Below are 19,249 nucleotides of genomic sequence, written 5' to 3'. Positions count from 1 at the left end.
CAATTTGAACATTTCAAATCAACACCAAGAACTGATCCTCAACTTGAATCCATTGAACTTCCAAAGGGACCTTATGGACCTGTAGCTTGAAGCTCCAACGGTACGTGAATAACTGACTAAACTCTTTAGTCACGGGATCCACCATCCGTTAACTGCCAGACACTCCACTAAAGACCGATAGTTGAACTCTCCTTACCACGGATATATTATGTGTCCATCTTAACCAATCAACAGTACAACAACCCTTCACAGATCGCTCGTGAGTATAGCTCGGCCAATAACCGTTATGCCTCTGTAGTTATAACTTCTTAAGTACCACTGAATCCTCTAATGAACATAAGTCATAGTCCTACTATGACTGAGTCCTCTCTTCCAAAGAGAAGTTGTGGCCACCATGTTTCCAAGTTGTCGCTTAGTAAATCTAATTTACTTGACAACTCTTCGTGAGTAATTTCCGAGATTGGAAATCTCAAATTCACTTCTTTTGCAAAAATTCCTAAAATTAGAAAAATATTTTTCCTTTTATCTCACGGTTACCATAAAACCACCAATAACCTCCTACTCAATTGGTTATTAGAGAAAAAGAGATAATTATCCAATAATTAATATTATTATAAATATAAATGATAACCAACTTATCATACTATATTTATAACCTATAGTTTCAATATTTCATCTCATGAAACATATAAATCATAGCTCTTTTTCTATTTCATGGCATTTAATGTAAATCTCATTTACATTAATCTTCCACTCGATGTATCTCATTCACCATACTAATCATATCATAATGATGAATTACCTCTTGTCAATTTGAGCATTTCGAATCAACACCAAGAACTGATCTTCAACTTGAATCCATTGAGCTACGACTTAATGGACCTGTAGCTCGAAACTCAAACGGTACATGAATAACTAACTAAACTCTTTAGTCACAGGATCCACCATCCTTTAACTGCCAGATACTCCACTAAAGACCGACAGCTGAACTCTCTTTACCACAAATATATTATGTGTCCATCTTAACCAATCAACAGTGTGACAACCCTTCACAGATCGCTTATAAGTACAACTTGGTCAATAACTGTTATGCCCCTGTAGTTAAATCTAACTTCTTAAATACCACTGAATTCTCTAAGCCATAGTCCTACTATGATTGAGTTCTCTCTTCCAAAGAAAAGTTGTGACCACTATGTTCAAGCCCTGAAATCAGCCCTTAAGGGAGCAATCTATCTACTTACCCCTGCTTCAGGGAATGAGTGAATTCCTTCTTGTGTATTGAGTTCCCAACTCCCAGATCAGACAAGTCCCAAAAAAGATAGGCATGTTGAGTTGGCAATATGGTCACTCTTACCCATACTAATCAAAGGACTGCGCTCAAAGGCAGGAGTTCCCAAAACACTCGGGATTGAAGTCGTGACACCTATGGTCGTTTAAGTGAGATGTAAGTCTCCAGCATCAACGGCGTTATATACAGAGATGAATCATCTTGTGATCCGGTCTTATACAAACTCTTTGTATAGGACACCCCCGCTCGCATGTCTCTACATGAATGGTCAGGATCTACTATCTGTAGTAGTTTACAACACTTGCAAACTTCTACAAAGCGGGCCGTATCCGTAATGTCACCAGGATCAGGTATCCCACCTTAATCCTTATACTACAGACCTATTTAGGTTATCACTTAAGGCATGATCCACTTGTATATCGCATATACATGCTTAAGTTTATATAAGATAACCATGGAGCTTTGTTTATTGGATATGAGTAAATGACGGAATGAAATAATAGTTATTTTATTCATAAAACAATGTGTATCATTACAAACAATGAGACTCCGGGAGAATTAGGACACCAATCCCAACACAGCTATTGGTCTTCAGTAGAGTACCTGGCAATTAATGGATGGTAGATCCCGTGACTAAGGAGTTTGGTCAGTTATTCACGTACCGTTGGAGTTTCGAGCTATAGGTCAATAAGGTCCCATTGGTAGCTTAATGGATTCAAGTTGATGATCAGTTCTTGGTGTTGATTTGAAATGTTCAAATTGACAAGAGGTAATTCGATTATATATGATATGATCAGTGTGGTGTATGAGATATATCGAGTGGAGGATTAATGTAAATGAGATTTACATCAAGTACTTGTTTCATGAGATGAAATATTAAAACTATAGGTTATAAATATAATATAGTAAGTTGGTTATCATATATATATTTATAATAATATTAATTATTGGATAATTATCTCTTTTTCTCTAATAACCAATTGAGTAGGAGGTTATTGGTGATTTCATGGTAACCGTCAAAAAAGGAAAAATATTTTCCTAAATTTAGTAGTTGTTAAATTGAGATTTCTATTCTAAAAAAGTTCTCACTGGTGGCTGTCAAGTAAATTAGATTTGCTAAACGATAGCTTGGAGAGACTAGATGATCGTGGAGTGTTTCTATACGATAGACACTCAGCTAGCCGATGAGCTAAACGATCATGCAACTTTTGCTAAACGATCGCATAGTTTTTGTTAAACGATTGGGCATGTTACCGAGACCGTTTGTGTTGTTCATGTGGAGTCTGCTATGTTCATGATCTTGGAGATCGCAATGTTCGAGTTTTTTTTTTTTTTTTTTTTTTTGAAATAAATAGCAAATTTTAAGACATTTTTTATAATTCAGCCTTAATGTTATTTATAATTTTTTAAAAATTCAAAACAGGTCAAATTACAAGTTTCATGCACCAACTTTTCCAAACTTAGGTAACCATATGTGCCACAAGTGCCAGTTAGTGAACTGAAGCGAACAGGCGAAATAAAACAGCAAGGATACAAATTGAAAACCGAACTAAAGTTCTTTTATGAAGTTATGATGATCATTTATTTTACTTCTTTTTCCACTCTAAATAACATTGATAATGGTCAACGTCATGTTCTGGATTTCTTTTCTTTTTTCTTTTTTCTTTTTTTTAAGAATTGAGATTGGCTCAACAATCATTCAATGTATCAGATGTAATTGAAAATTCCGATTAACGTCGCCGAAGCAGTAGGAGAAAAACCTATTTTAAATCAAAATCTGCTCATCCCAAATCCCAATCATACAGGCCTCTATCTAAAGATCGTTTTTAATCTCCATTCATGTTTGATTTCTGACGGTGAAGCAACAATTACAAGGCTCTTAAACGTTAATTTCATTTTGAAAAAATCGCCACTATTACATTGAAACACGCTTGTTAAACTATAATTTATCACCTGTTTTCAATACAAAATTGTGTGATCCACTGGCTATCAACCCATTCAGGATCGACAAGCCAAAAAACATCAAAATCAGACAGAATTCTTCTTGCGTCTGTTGTTTTGATCATCATTTTTGCCTGCTCTTTTCCCCACCACCACGACGTGATCTCTTTGGAGCCTATTTTTAAACAAGTCAAAAATGCAATTAACAACGAGTAGGTTAGTGAAGGATCAAATTGTTTAAACAAGGCAAGAATGCCATTAGCAATCACTATTCTGAGATTACCATTAGATTGAAACAAGCAAAGACGTACCTCAGCTGAAAATGTTTTAAGAGGATCTTTATCGTTTCTAGATTTTCTTTTGAACCCACGCCGACGGCCAGACTGCACATTTCCCATTGCTGCTCTAGCAAGTTTGATAATTTTGCTGGCTTCTTGAGTTACTGGATCAACAAGATAGTCGGGCACGTCCCGCAGGTGAGGAGCAGGGGGATTCTTGCTTAGAATCTTGTCATGTTTCAACAAATCTGTACGAGAAAGTCCAATCAACTTATGCAGCATAGATGGGTAAATGTTGGTAGAAACAATTAAAAATTCAGCAAAAGATGTTACCTAAGTCCCTCGGATTAGATTCAAAGTGAGCTTTCAATCTAGACAGGAAGCAGAACGAGAATATGTTATAAATTCATCAAATGGATGTAATAACACTCCTACATTACAAGTTAAATTGGATTATGCGCACGATAAGAGAGACAAGGACATGCTGGTTAAATGAGTATGATTACAACTTGAGTGGCACGGCAGCTGGAAAATAATTGTTTTTCGAACATAAAGCAAAGAGAATAGCACTATTTTTCATAAATTTGGAGAAGTAGGGGAAACAGCTCACTTTTCAGAGTTAAGAATCTCATTCCTCAAATCCAGAGCTCGGGATTCTCTAATAGCAAGTTTTGTCACGCTCTTAGAAACATCCTGCAAAAGCACGCAGATTACATCAACAATGAAAGTTTAAAATCTAAATGGCCAACCTTGAGAAATATGCTATATGTATCACACAAACCTCAGCTCTATAACGTAAAGACTCTACTGCATTTTTAGTAAGTAATGGAAAAGGAACAATAATGTCTGTATCCCCATCAGCTCTCAGAAGAGATTGTATTTCTCCAAAAATATCCATCTCATCTGGAGAAACCTATCACGACAGAGAGGAAGACAGAAAAACAGAGAGTATTAATGAGATATCAACACCAACATTCGTTGCAGTTATATTTACCAAGCACACATGCTTCCTGTTACAAGGAGACAACATAAGATACTATCTAATCAAATACACAAGCTCACTAGCTGTGTAAAAGGATGTAGAAGCACTGGAGGAGATCAACATAGAGGGCAGTTATAATTAACAAAGTAAAATATTAAATAGGTCAACAGAACAAGAGATATAAGAAAACATCAAACCCCTAAAAGAAAATGTCAAGTAAATAATCACTACAATGACATGAAGTACAAACAGTATCTTAAAATACCAACCAATGAGATAGATGCACCAGTATTATAAGCTCTTCCAGTACGTCCAATACGGTGTATGTACCCTGCTACACTTGGAGGCAACTCAAAATTTATAACCTGAACATATGGCAGTTAAGGTGCTGTTAAAAGCTTGCGTGAAAAAAAGAATATCAGTTATCAGACAATAAGTAAATTATGTAGCATGATCATTGATAATTCACATAATACAAGGTAATATATACATGGGTAGTAGTAATTAAAATTACTTATACGATGAATGACAAACACATTAAGAGACCTAAAAGCAATAAATTAATGGAAAAAATCATGACCTCTCTTTTCCCACCATGGAACAAAAGATGAACAGAAAAACAAGGGATTCGGTTCATAAAAAATCTACCACGTACAAAATACCAAGTAACTAAAGAATAATTGACATATTTTAATCAAAACATATTATTTAATACTTTTCAACTGTCAGAAGAAACAAGGGAGAGAGATTGATTTTCATACTGTGTAAACATTTTTGAAGTCAATTCCTCGTACTACTCCAAATTCAGAATCTATCTTTTGCTTGTCACGTTTTCTGGGCTTTCTCTTATCAACATTACTGTCCTCGTTTGTGTCTTTTTCTTTTGTTTGACTGTCATCGGTTGCAATTAGGTAGTCAAACAGCCCAGCATTAAACTCCTGTCGAGCCAAAGAAATGGCAACGAAACATATATACTAGGTAAATAACACACCAAAATTGCTTAGCATTAAACCACCTCATGTAATCTGTACCAACACTAAGCTTTTATAAATAGGCATACCTCGAGAATATGGAGGCGAGAATTTTGCGGCAACTCAGCATTTAGAACAGCAGATTTAATTCCAAACTGCATGAGGTAAGGAGCAAATCAGCTAATAATAAATTTTCGGGTAGGTCACCTAGGATGGGTGGTAAGGGGAGCATCTCAGGTTATCATGGACATGAAGTAGAAATATAAAGAAGTTAAATAAAAATACTCTATCCCCAAAGAAGCTGCTGAAAAAGAAAACAATAGTATACAAGAATGATCCAAAATCATCTGCACTAGATGATAACTTTGTACATGATATACGTAAAAGAAAGGAATGTACAAATAAAATAAAGATGAAAATATGTTTGTTAAGAATAATATTTCAGGAATACTGAACAGAAGAAAAAAGTGAACCAGAGTCATTTACCTTCTCCAGAAACAATTTCAACCTGAAGCCCATGTCTATGGTATTTGTGAATATGAGAATTTTTTTCTGAACCAAGTCCAACTTTAAGAGTGAAAGAATATGAAGTAACTTGTCTCGAGCATCGCATGAGATCTTGTAACAATAAAAGGAGACACAAACATCAATACTTTTCAAATATAAGTTTATAGAGGAGGTAAAGAAAAAAATTATATATGAATAATAAACACAAAAGAATGTTTAGCACTTGGTCAAAGTCCAGGAAATGAAATTATTAAAATGAGAACAAAGAATAATAAACTCACACACAAATTTTCAAGAAAAAGTTAAATAAGTAAACTCGTAGTAAACTCATAAACACTAAGTTCTGAAAATTGTTAAAAGGAATAGCCTTGATTTTTCTAAAAACTGATTATTACAAACTTCCAGGAGTACCAATCTAAATGATTTTGTATTTAGAGGATACCAATGTAGATATGTTCACATAAAGGGCAAGAGTGAATACTATATTTTTCAATGACGAGCACAGAAGAACCTACCCAAAATTGTTGAACATTTTTTGGAATTAGATCATCTTTGACGTCTCCCACTTCAGGCAAAGTCAAAATGAAGGGATTATGCAAGATCAACTTCTTCAATTTTTCAACATCCGCACTGTCAGATATTCAAAGACCAAAATGAAATATCCCCATTAATTGATCAAACGATGCATAAAATTCCATAAACTAATGAGATAAAATTCAACCAAGCTAATTTTAGATAGCTAAAAGCTAAGAAAATGAAGAGTGGATACATGTCGTCCTCTATAGATAACAATAACATATGCAAAAATAATAAATAAATGGACAAACTGCCACCAAGTTAAAACATAGTCGAGCAACATAAAGCCTCCAAGAACATATCACTCCGCAGGCACTGAAAAATACAACTTGTGAAGGCAGCGTAGATAACAACCTTGATGTAGCAGACATAAGAAGGCATTGACAGGAACGTGGGACATGTGCTGCAAAAGCTTTTATATCATCTTCATAGCCATATGACAATAGTAAATCAGCCTGAAAACAAATATGAAGCGATTTATCTACCAACACTTAGTCCTATAAGAATTTTTTTAATCAGTGTGATATTAAGAAACTCAGGATTCTATATTTTTAAAATCCTAGAATCAGAGTTTTTCAAACATGTGGAACAGAAACATGTGGAAGGGTGTAAAACAAAGCACTCTTTTAAGCTTTTTACTCTGTCCTATTTAGTTTCCAATTGAAAATGTCATTTGTTATCACCAATAACAATCACAGTTTTTCAAACATGTAGAACAGAAACATGTGGAAGGGTGTAAAACAAAGCACTCTTTTAAGCTCTTTACTCTGTCCTATTCAGTTTCTAATTGAAAATGTCATTTGTAATCACCACAAAATAAAACACACACACACACACACACAAAAGGAGACAAACTAAAGAAAGGGCCTCCAATCAAGTAAAACGAGATCCAATAGTTGATTATTAAAAAATAAAAAATAAATAAATAGAGTGTTTCTGATAAGAAGAAATAAAATATATCACTCCTTGGAATAAACTACACCAAGTATCAGTCCATATTTTTCCTCTCTCAATGATTCTAAAATCAAATTACTAACATAAAACAACATGTAGCATTCCTAGGGAAAAAATCCAGAAGAAAATGCCCTGATGAACTTTTATTACCACTTAAAATAGATGTTTTTCATTTAGCTCAGCCACTATTATTCAATCTAAGAAACACGAGCACTTGAGCCGTGCATTCTTTGCAAAACAGACTCAGAGAAACATGCACTCTGCTGAGTAAAATAATAATAATAATAATAATAAACATGCTCAGTTTATGGGCTGAACTGATGCTTTCCCAAATTTTCTTCATGTTCTATCACTTGGTTGCTTATAGGCACGATGTGTTCAGTGTTTGGTGTATATGGTTGGAAAAGAACAAAGAATTTTTGGGAGGTCGGAGTCCAATTCAACTGGTTTATGGGATCTCATTTGCCTCCCGTCTTCGTCATGGTGTTCTCGCACAAAATTGTTTTGACAATACGATTTATTGCATATTTTTGTCAATTGAGAGGCCTTTTCATAACCCTCAGACTTTGGTTGTAATACCCCATTCTCTTTCTTTTGTATATGCCTCTATCAGTATATTATCACTTCCTTCCCCAATCTCCCACCCAACACCCCTCCCCTTCCCCCCCCGCCTGGCAGTGCTAAGGAGATTTTAAAGTTGAACCATGAACATCCACATCTACCACCACCCATTGAAAAAATGAGAAGTAAGAATGCTGATCAAATAAGTACCATAATATTACCTCATCCAGAACAAGAATTTCAAGTGACTCATTAATGGAGCTTGGTTGGAGAACACCGGCAGACAAGCACTTGGGAATGCAAGCAGGTGTAGCAACAATGATATCAGCTGGTCCTGCCAATGCTGTTCGCTGCAATAGACATTTATCAAATAGATTCAATATCCAGTACAACAGCCTGAGTCACCTTGCTATTTGCTACATCTAATTGTTTATTTCAGAATCTATTCCTTCCAATATACTTGTGTAAACAAAAATGAACCTGAACCAACCAAATCAGAATGTGACATGCTGCTTGTCAATTGGGCAACTTTCACTTGAACTCGACAGGTTTCAATAAGAGATGAAATTTCCTTATAAACCTGTATGCATAAAGCACATAAGCAATTCATTGACTGATCAATTAAAGATATTAAACTAGAAATATAACTACAACCTCCCTCAAATCCTTCCCAGATGCATTTGCAGAAAAGCAATACCTGCTGACTTAGCTCCCTGGTCGGAACCAGAACAACTGCACTTGGACCTGACTTCTTCTTCGTACTAGAACCAGTAAACAACTTCTGAAGCAATGGAAGGAGGTATGCGAAAGTCTTCCCAGAACCAGTCTTCGCCCGAGCCACCACATCCTTACCTTCCTGAGACAAATAGAAGGTCAAAAAATACTTCCTCAAATCGAGCGAAAAGTAAAATATATATATATAAATCAAAACTTGGAAATTTTCTTTTCCAAGCATGAAAACAGTAACTAAAATGCAACAAAGCAGCATCAAGCTCGTTGCATCAAGAATTGAACAGTCCCTCCCTCAAATCAGAGAGCGCAGTTCTTGGGGTGAATGAAACAAATACCAGAGGCGTCACTGATGATTAATTGCGTACCAAAATTAACGGAATTGCGACGTGTTGTACGGGTGTTGGCTTTTGAATTTCCTTCTTGATTAACGCGCGAACTAGACGAGGGTCCAATCCAAGTTCTTCGAAACTCAGGTCATCTTCTTCGCCTTCCTTTTCCTCCTCGTGTTCAACTACTTTAGAAAGCTTCTCCATGCTTCAAGTAGAATCAGTACCAATCAACCGAAAATAGAAGCCGAAAGAATGAAAACCCAGGGGTTTCGTAGGGTTTTGGGTGGGAGAGAATCGGAGATTGTGAGGAGCCGAATTTGGGCTTGGGTCGGGTCAAAAACCCATTTGAAGACGAGTGGCCCAAAATGATTGAGCCCGGGCCCATTTTTAATCATGGAAGAAGCCGCTCGGCTCGCGATCGTGGCGCGGCTATGAATACCGGAGTCGTTTTGTTTGGAGAGAAGAGGAGGACGTTATTCATTTTCTTCATAAATAATCAGAAAATAATTAGAAATAATAGTCCAATAGATTTGAATGACGCCTCCCCACCCATCATAATTTCCGTCGATAATGTCATAATTAATATATTTAAATATTTAAAATATAGATTCATAGATGCTCCACACCTACTTTAGGGCCTTAGGCCATTGAATGCTAAAATACATCCCTCGTGAATTTTATCCATCCAATGAACTCTTCAACTGAAAAATAAAATAATATGAATTTTAATTTATTCTATTTCTTATTTTCAACCCATTAACAACCGAACAACGAAGGAATATATTGCAAAACGTTGAGATATACTTAGATTGCCTTTTAATAATTACAATCGTATCATTGAACTTTTGTTGAACACGACAACACCCTTTAGCATAAATGCAAAGCATTTATTAGGCACAATAATTATAACTAATTTCCCAAAGTTTTTACGAATAAAGAAAAGAAAGATGTAAACAAATTGGGAGGAAGAAAGCCCAAAAGAGACAATTGCCCCACAATGGATGGCCCAGGCCCAAAGAAAAATCCCAAAGAATGGGTGGCAAATGGGGCCCAACTCATGATGAAATGCATGCCATTCTCGGAAGAGCCATTAATTTCGGGGAATGAAAGCATGTTTGACTTTGACCCATCGTCCTCTTTCTCACACTCATTTCATCTCCTTCCCCTTTACTTTCGGTGCGAGCCTGAGGTCTAAACTCGAAGAAGATTTCTCTAATACGGATACTACTCCCATTAATTAATAATTATCGGCATAGTATACTTACATATAAACTCAAACGATAGTACACTCATAACTTGTCGGTTTAAACCCTCTTTATTAAATCACTCAACAGATGAGTGCTATTCCTGATCATGACATGCACACAATCCCTGCCCCACCAACAAACCTTTCTTCCAAAAACAAATGTCTATTTTTATAAAGAAAAATTACCCACTTTTAACTTTTACTTCTCCTTTTGATCTTTTTCCAAAATCCTTTTCCCCCACTTTTTCCTTTCTGTAATCTACAGACGCTGTTGCCAACATCATACAAACTTTTCTGCGTATTTGTCTAATTCTTGTTGTTTCCTGTTTGGATTAAGAAGTTGTGAAGAATATTTGCAAATTTGGAATCAGTTTCATTCCATTCCTAAGGAATAAGCATTTTAAAATCTTTTTCCTTCCGATTCTTTTAACTCATTCTCCATTTCCACCGTCAGTAAATTCCAAAGTTGTTACTATTCAACGACCGTTTTGTATCAGATAACTTCAATGAATTGCATTTGAGTTTTGGACTGATCCACAACAGTATTACTGACTCCTCTGAGTTTCAATTTTCATACTCCATCTCTCCAACCAACCAACCCACAAAATCATATTCCATAAATATGCAAAATATAATAATAGTATTCCATCATATTATTTTATGACACTTCAACTAAAAGAAATAAAAGTTTCATCAGTTTTTGTATTTTTTTTTTTTTTTTTCAAATAAAGTTGTCCAACTCGGCAGATGGAGGCGGTAATAATGCTGCCACCTCAACTACAGTTTAGGGTAAAAGGCGTTTGTGCTTCACAAGAAACTAAACTAAACAGTGTTTGATTTGTAAAGGGAAAGGGGGGGAAAATGGGAATTCTCTGACGCAATTGCACAGTAGAGTCTAATAACGGTATGGCTTAAATTCAAGTAAAGCCCAGACATTCAGAAATTTTAGAAAAACAAAGAAAATGATGGATGTGCGAGGAGTGATTGAAGCTACAATAGAACAAAAAAGGGGCAGGTATAAAGAGAACAAATTTGACCAAAATAAATTGGCAAACAGACAAGGGCGGAACATGTAAAGCACATAGGCAATCTGTGTGTATGTTTGGTTGGTTCCAACTCCAAGCCGAGTTTCAAAATGTGAAATCAATAATAATTGCTTCTTGTCCTGTCCTTACACTCACTATACAAATCTTACCATGTAAAGAAGTTTTTTGTGCTTCTGTCTTCGAACAGCTAAAGAAAATGAGGCAACTGTTTGAAGGCAGCACTAAATTTTATATTACAGAGAAAACACAGTATATACCATAAGATGGAAGAAAATGGGAGCGCATCTTGATTTTAACCAATGGGTTTTTTTTTTTTACATTGTTGATTGTTTTGGGAAGAAAATGGCTAAAAAGGTGAGAGGCAAAAAAAAAAAAAAAAAAAAAAAAATGAAAAAGAAAAAGGAAAAAAGATCCCTCTCCGATGTTGAATCGAGAGAGCATCTCCCAATTACAAAAGGCAAAAGAAAAGGACTAAACCATAACTGGTTTAGGAAGGGGGAGAAAGAGAGAGGAAAAAAAAGAGGGGAAATGGTATATACCTGAACAGAAATTTTATCAAGAATTACAAACTCGTTAATCTCTGCTTGAAAATGGGTGATTAAGATCAATAATCGGGCATGAGCTGACTAATTTTTCCTTCTTCAACCACCATCTTCCGCTCGGTAATTTTCAGCCATATACAAACGGCGGTGAAGCTGAGTACCAAGCTAACGAGTCCACTCCCTAAACCGATTCCAACAATGGCGATGATGGAGAGGCCCCTGTTCTTCAATGGCGCCAAAGGGTAGCCGTAAAGATCCTTGTTGCCTTCAAAGGAAGAGGCATTAAATTTGGGTAAATTCCCACTTCGATTTCCGAGCGTGGAGGGGATTGGTCCGGAGAGACGATTATTAGAGACATCGAAAGTGGAGAGCCTAACGAGAAGACCCAATCGCTGGGGAATCTGACCGGTAAGCAAATTGTCGTGGAGATCGATAACGTTCAAATAAGCACAAAATGCGAGCTCCTGAGGGATCTGGTCGGTGAGACGATTACCGGAGAGGTTGAGGACAGCGAGATTAACGAGATATTGGAGGTCGGAAGGGATGGGACCAGTGAGGAAATTGGAGGAGAGGTCGAGGGCTTGTAAATTTGTGCAGTTGGCAAGAAAAGGAGAAATAGTACCGCGGAGGGAGAGATTATTGAGGGAAAGTTTGTAAATACGGCCGCCGTTGCAAGTGGCACCATGAATGTAAGAGTTGAAGCCATTGCAAGGGTTAGCAAGGTTGGATTGGGTCCAGTTATGGAGTGAATTAGTTGGGTCTTCTAAAGATTGGCTTAGATTGATGAGACAGGCCTCGTCGTTCGGATCTGAAGAAGACAACGGGAAAGCGGCGAAAGCCAACAAGCCAAAGATCAGCAGGGTGCAATCAACCATACTGATTGCTGAGGCTGAGGAGAGGGAGGAGCCCACAGACTTGTAATCAAATTAGAGCTCTCAGAACTCTAATTTGCCTATGAATATTGGGAGAAAAAGTAATACAGAGAAAGAGAAGGAGGAAGAGATAAAAACCCAGATAAAAAAAATGGCTAGTGTAGGGAGGTGCAGAGGGTAGTGGTTCTGAGTCTGGTTGGGTGTAGAGATGGTAGGTTGAGGTTCGAGCTTATAGGAGGGGATTTATTGTGATGTGAGAAAAGGGTTTTGATGGTGGAGGAAGAAGGAGGAGGTGGTGGCAGTGAGAGCGAGAGAGAAAGGAGGAGGAGGAAGAAGAAGAAGAAGGGAGAAAATGGAAAAACTGGAGCTGGGAATGGTGGGGGTGCGAAAATGAAATTGGGAGAGTATTTTAGACAGGGAAAAGGAGAGGGGTGGGGTCTGCGCCTTGGGGGATTCGGCTACGCTTGTGGGGGCGGCGACTGCGCATGTGAAGCCGAGGATAGCGACCACTCCAAGGGTATTTTCGTCACTTACTCCCCCCACAACACACTCTTAAAGTTTAGAGACTCAGCTCAATTCAACAACCACCCGTTATTTCTAATTAATTGTTTAATATAATAATATTTCTTTATCAGGACAATACAATTTTCAAATTCACACGTTATAAAATAGTATTTATACTATGATGAAATTCATATTCTTTTATAAAATAAATCACATACCTTCAATCATAGTAATTAAATATGAAATACGTTAAAAGTATATCATATCATTGTTAACCTATCTAATGCTTTAATTTGTGTCTGGATAGAGATCTAAACTCTTTAGGAAAAAAACTCTATGTATATTCTTTTCCATTCAGAAGAACAAAATGGAATGTATCGATTTAAATAAAAAAATCTAACCATAGAGAGATTTTTGGATAGTGGGCCACTAACAAAGAGTAGAAAGTAAAATCAAAATTTTCAAATTATTTTAAATATTTAAATAACATATACGTATATAATAAATTAAACAACTTACATCTTTCACCTCAAAAATTATAAAGGAAGACAAAAATGATGGTTTAAATTATACATTATCATATCCGTGTCTTATAAAATCATTATGCTTTATATGGTATCTCAAACGAATTAAAAATTTTAATTTTATGTCTCTTAAATCTTCATTCTTAAAATGCCCAACATTTTAAATCCGTCTAATAACCTTTTGTTTTTTATTTTTATTTTTTAAAATTAAGTATATGTACACTACTTCCATCTTCAAATTTATTCCTTTGTTATCTACTTTTTACTAGTGGTTTAAAAAATCAAGCCAAATTTTGAGAACAAATAAAAGTAACTTTCAAAATGGATTTTTTATTTTTGAAATTTGGCTAAGAATTTAACCATTGTACTCAAGAAAGAAGCAAATTATTTTAAGAAATGTTGATAAAATAAGCTTAATTTTTAAAAATAAAAATAAAAAATCAAATGGTTACCAAATAGTAACTTGACTTTCACTTTTATGTTTTTAGGTCGTTTGATAAAAGTAATCTAATGGGCAAATAACCTATTCAACATAACACCGACTTTTTTTTAATTAAATACAAAATATATTACATTCCATTATATGTAAAAATAAAATTTAAAGAAGCTATTAGATCACATACAGCTGAAAGTCAATATTGTAATTTGCAAATAGATAAATTAGAGACGTGATGTGAAATTGCCAACAAAAGCCCTCAGTATAAATAAATAAATAACAAACCTCCCAAAGAAATATGCAAGAGGGGAAAAAATAATAAAAATAAGTTTGTGAAGATTTGTCTAAATTGACTTTCTAAATTAAATACAACAATAGTGCTTTTAAACACTCAAACAAGTCCCATTTAAACAAACCCAAATGTTAGTTGTTATCATTCTTGTTGGAAATAAAAGTTGTGTTTGTCCATACCATCGGAGTACATAGTTTGATGGCTAAGGGAGATACAAAATAAATAAATAAATAAAGTCTTAAGACCATTTTAGTCCATATTTTAAATATCACAATTTAATTTCTACACCTTTTATAAATCATAAAATAATTTTTTATGACTAGATTGAATTTAATTTTTTATCAAACTCAAGAAAATCGATGATAATGACAAATTGGTGAGAAAAAACTGATTTTTCTTTTAAACTTTTATAGAAAAAACAATTTAGTTCCTTGACTTTTGTTTGTAATGAAAAGCGTGTTCTTTTAAATTTGTAACGCCTCCATGATATTGCTTTGGCAATTGTAAAAAGTGATTATGTGAAAACAAACAACTTATATTGTATGTTAAAACAAATTACTTATTAATCAAATCAGAATCACGCTCAAATATATTATAACCTCTAAAAATTATTAGGTAAAGCTTTTAGATTTTAGCTTTCATTAAAATTTGGTATCTTCTCTTACCAATCTCAAATTTATCAACCAAACCGAGCATAGCTCAATTGGCATCTGAATTTGTCTATCCACGATGTTTGTGGTTTGAATTCCCCACCCCCGAATATACTAAAAAAAATCCCTAATTTATCATTTCATATTAATTTATTTTCTCGTATTTATTCCAAATTTTAATCGGTTCAATTTCTTATAACAATTATTTTTTAAAAAAATATCAAACAATTTAGATTTAAAAAAATACTTCCAATTCAAATCATATATATTTTCAAATAATTGTATTATAATAAATCATAAATTGAATATGAATATAAAAAAACAATTGAAATGGTGCATATAACTAAAATTACACAGTTTTAGTAATAATTTACTCGTAACCAGTTTTTTCTAATTTTAAATTAAAATTTGCCAAACACTATTTTATTTCTTCTCGCATGTGATTTTTCTAAAAGAACGGCTAGTAACAATTATTTTAAAAGCTACAACAATTCCAAAATAAGTCTCAATATATAAATTTTAGTAAGTAACAATTTAGTACTTGTATTTTGAAATTTGTAACAATCTAGTTCATTTCATGAAAAATCTCATCAAAATTAAGTATAATTTTTTTTACATAATAATCTGTTCTTTATCATTCATAAATTAATTTGATTTTCAACGCGTTATTGATCCATGTGCATTTAGTTTTTTGTAAAAATTTTAATAACACATGTTCACCGTATTGACTATATCATTACAAATTGTAAGGTACGTATATTAATTTGCTACCTATAAAAGTTTATAGGTTAAATTATTATAAAACTTAAAATATAGATCAACTAAAATTTAGATGCTAACACTATCGTAAAAATATAAATAAATAAAAATAAAATAAAGCATATCCAAACATTAGAAGTAGCCATCGAGAGTTAAATGGTCAGGCAGTAAGACTTTTACATTGTACTACAGGCGTCGGGAGTGATCACTAACTCTTGACGCTATATATTACGTGTTAAGAGTTTAGTATCTATCTCCAGACATCTTACTATAACCATTGGGAGTTAGTACTATCCCTACGTATAATACGGAGAGTCGAGATAGCTTAACCCTTAAATCTGAATGGATTTCAGATCTAAAATCGATCAAACCTAAAAACACACACAGCGTTGTCTCGTTCTCCCATCTTTACATAGTCTCTTCCAATCCATCTCCTACTAATCTGTCGCATCGTCACGTTCACCGTTGCGCCTTCTCTTCCATTAACAAGCGACTGAGGTGCTTCAAACCGCACACTTCACACATTTTTCTTCTCAAGTACTCTCTCTCTCTCTTTATGACTCATGTTCTAAAGCTTCAAATTTTCCCCCAATCCCACTCTATTTCGGCTTAATGAACAGTGTAGCTCAATTCCCTTTTGCTTTTCATGTTGCATTCAAAACCTAGGCACGTAATTTCGGGCCTTTATAAAGTGATTTAGCTGCTTTTTTATTCAATTTCTATAGTCTGCAATTCTTTGTTTGCTTGGATTACCTTCTCTAATGTTTTAGGTCTAACTCTGCTTTCAAAGAAGATTTGTGATAAAACCATACAGAATAAAACTAGGTGAGTATTCTTATTCATTATCAAAGATTTATGAGTAGTCATGAGTATTCGTATGTGGATGAGAATATGTTTATGGTTGCTAGTTTCTATGGTGGTGTTCTATTGTTGAGTTTCAATCGAAGCCTTTTCTCGTGTAGTTTAATTCTCGAAAAGGGCCGCGAAACAAAAAAAAATTTCTAATACACCAAACTACTCTATTACTTAAAAAACGTAGCAAAAGTGGTAAGTGCGGGGTCGAACCACAAAGGGGTCAATAATTAAATCTCTTTTAAGCTAAATTTGATTATAAAAGCAGTAAAAACTGGGTTTTGATTTTTGGACAAATTGAAAACATGGAAGAAATTAAAATGTAAAGGGTAAACGTAATTTACATTTAGGAATGAAGTACATCTAATTTCTAGAGTAAGAGGGAGAACGCTATGTAATTTCTATCATGGAACTCGATAAATAAACAAACGTTCAATTCGTGCGTGCACAACTACAAAATTGATATGATTTAACTGGTCTCTACACAGACTGACAATTAATTAAAACAAAGTCAAAAAAGTGTCCTAATTATCAATTAAGGTCGGAAAGCCAATACCTTAATTGAACTATATGCTCTTAATTCTACTGGGTTCTCAGTGATCATATAGAATTAAAAATCATATGCATTAAGAATGAGGATTCAATTGTGTGATTAACTGACTGAATAGACTTATTCAATTAATCAACATATTCTTCAAATCTATAATAAACACAGATTACGAAGACTCAAGACCAGCCTATAAATCTAAGCATTCACATTCAATCTTTTGCCACTTGGGTGATTTCAGACGCAAACGAATACAAATGAAACGCGCAAGCTCGAAATCAACTAGCTAAAACATGCGATTATGATAGGTTCGTCAATCCAACACATAAATGCAAATCTAAATTATAGAAAGATTCAAAGAAAGCATAGAATTGAAGAATGTAAAATCCAATCAAAGAAAATTCAAGAAAATTACATCGAACCTCGTCCTCAAAGAAATTAGACGGATTTACCTCTTAGTTCATAGACAAATAAAAAAAAAAAACATCCAATCCAACAATTACAGCCCGAAATAAAACATAAAACTAACCTATTGATACTGAAAATACAAAAGGTAAGGAAGAAAACATTGTCTCTCCTCGACTTCCATGAATCTCAACATTGTTTTTAACCTAAAAATCGAAGAGAGCACATATAGAATTAGTTGTAGCGTTGCAACGTTAGGGAGAGCATTGCAACGCTCTCATCGATTTAGCCCTCAAGCATTGGGCATGCGTTGCAACGGTTTTGCGACTCTCCCTTGCGGCAGGCGTGCGCGCGTGGACGCTTGGCATTCCATTAATCATCGCAGTGTTGCAACGCTGCCCTACATCCTTAGCTTCTACCATTTGGCGTTGCGCGAGCATTGAAGCTATGCATGTTCCAGTGTTGCGACGCTCTCCACAGGGGCAGTTTGGTCATTTCCACTCCTTTGAAGCCCGGATGCTCAAATCAGCTCCAAATTGCTTCAAATTAACCTCGTTTCTCACCAAATAGTTAATCCTACCTCTAAGTTGCTCGGTGTCACGGTCGTACTTCTCCAATTGTGCGGCACCATGATTCAACCGTGATCATGGTCAGCCTTAAGGGATGCTCAAGTCGCTTATACGTGTATTTTCCCTCCTGTGCGACTCTAGTTAACTTGCCTCTACTATCTAGTCTGAGTCCTAAGGCTCAACCTTACCTATATATGAGGCCAAGGTCGTCACACTAAAATGTCGCATCTCTATTCATCTTCTTGGTTCCCAACAACACGTCTCTCATACTTTTGCATTGCTTCAGAACTTCACCAGGATGAGTTCTGACCCTTCGTTGGGTTAAAACGAGCTTATAACACTTTACTGGGGCATGTCGGGTGATTTAGACACTTATCAGGGCTTTTCGTGACATTATAGTGCTTACCAGGCTCTATCGGCCTACTTCGACGCCTACCGAGGTTCTACTGGCCTAATCGTCACCTATGGGGCTTTACCAGGCCATTACAACGCTTATCAGGACAACTCGGGCAAGTATCGTTCAATCGAAAACTATCGAGTCCCATTGATGCTTCTGTTGGGGTTGATGCCCTAAATCTCGTAGGGTCTTGTAGTTTGTAAATGCCTATATGAACAAACGCTCGTGATGTAATAATACGAGATATTTTCTTCACTGCTGTCTATGAAATATTAGATACTTTAGTTGCATTTATCACAAACCAATAAACTAAGATCTCTTGTTGTCGTTGTGACTTAAGCATGTATATGGAGATATACATGTGGATCATGCCTTAAGTGATAACCTAAATGGTATGTAGTATATGGACAGAGGAGGGAAACCTTATCCTAGTGACACTATGGATACGACCTGCTTTGTAAATGTTACAAGTGTTGTAAAGTGCTACAA

At 35.2% G+C, this 19,249-nt stretch overlaps 2 protein-coding genes across 2 annotated transcripts; both read right to left on the bottom strand.

The window, feature by feature from the left end:
• Positions 1-3,098: 3,098 nt before the first annotated feature.
• Positions 3,099-9,433, bottom strand: LOC120072630 (P-loop containing nucleoside triphosphate hydrolases superfamily protein). Its single transcript, XM_039025049.2, is given in 16 exon segments — positions 3,099-3,376; positions 3,378-3,404; positions 3,541-3,755; positions 3,841-3,878; positions 4,118-4,200; positions 4,289-4,420; positions 4,759-4,854; positions 5,251-5,427; positions 5,550-5,615; positions 5,947-6,078; positions 6,483-6,597; positions 6,898-6,998; positions 8,280-8,408; positions 8,549-8,638; positions 8,756-8,914; positions 9,156-9,433. Coding segments are annotated over 16 exon segments (1,788 nt in total). The 5' UTR covers positions 9,324-9,433; the 3' UTR covers positions 3,099-3,316.
• A 2,242-nt stretch (positions 9,434-11,675) lies between these two features.
• LOC120072877 (receptor-like protein 44) lies at positions 11,676-13,203 on the bottom strand. Its single transcript, XM_039025401.2, has one exon. It carries the CDS (start codon positions 12,826-12,828, stop codon positions 12,016-12,018), a length of 813 nt encoding a protein of 270 aa, XP_038881329.1. The 5' UTR covers positions 12,829-13,203; the 3' UTR covers positions 11,676-12,015.
• Positions 13,204-19,249: the final 6,046 nt, after the last annotated feature.

Source organism: Benincasa hispida, chromosome 3 (assembly GCF_027475165.1).
Source record: "Benincasa hispida cultivar pf3 chromosome 3, pf3_genome.v1.1, whole genome shotgun sequence".
In the NCBI taxonomy this organism is placed as follows: Eukaryota; Viridiplantae; Streptophyta; class Magnoliopsida; order Cucurbitales; family Cucurbitaceae; genus Benincasa; species Benincasa hispida.
This window is presented reverse-complemented; position numbering and strand designations above follow the sequence as displayed.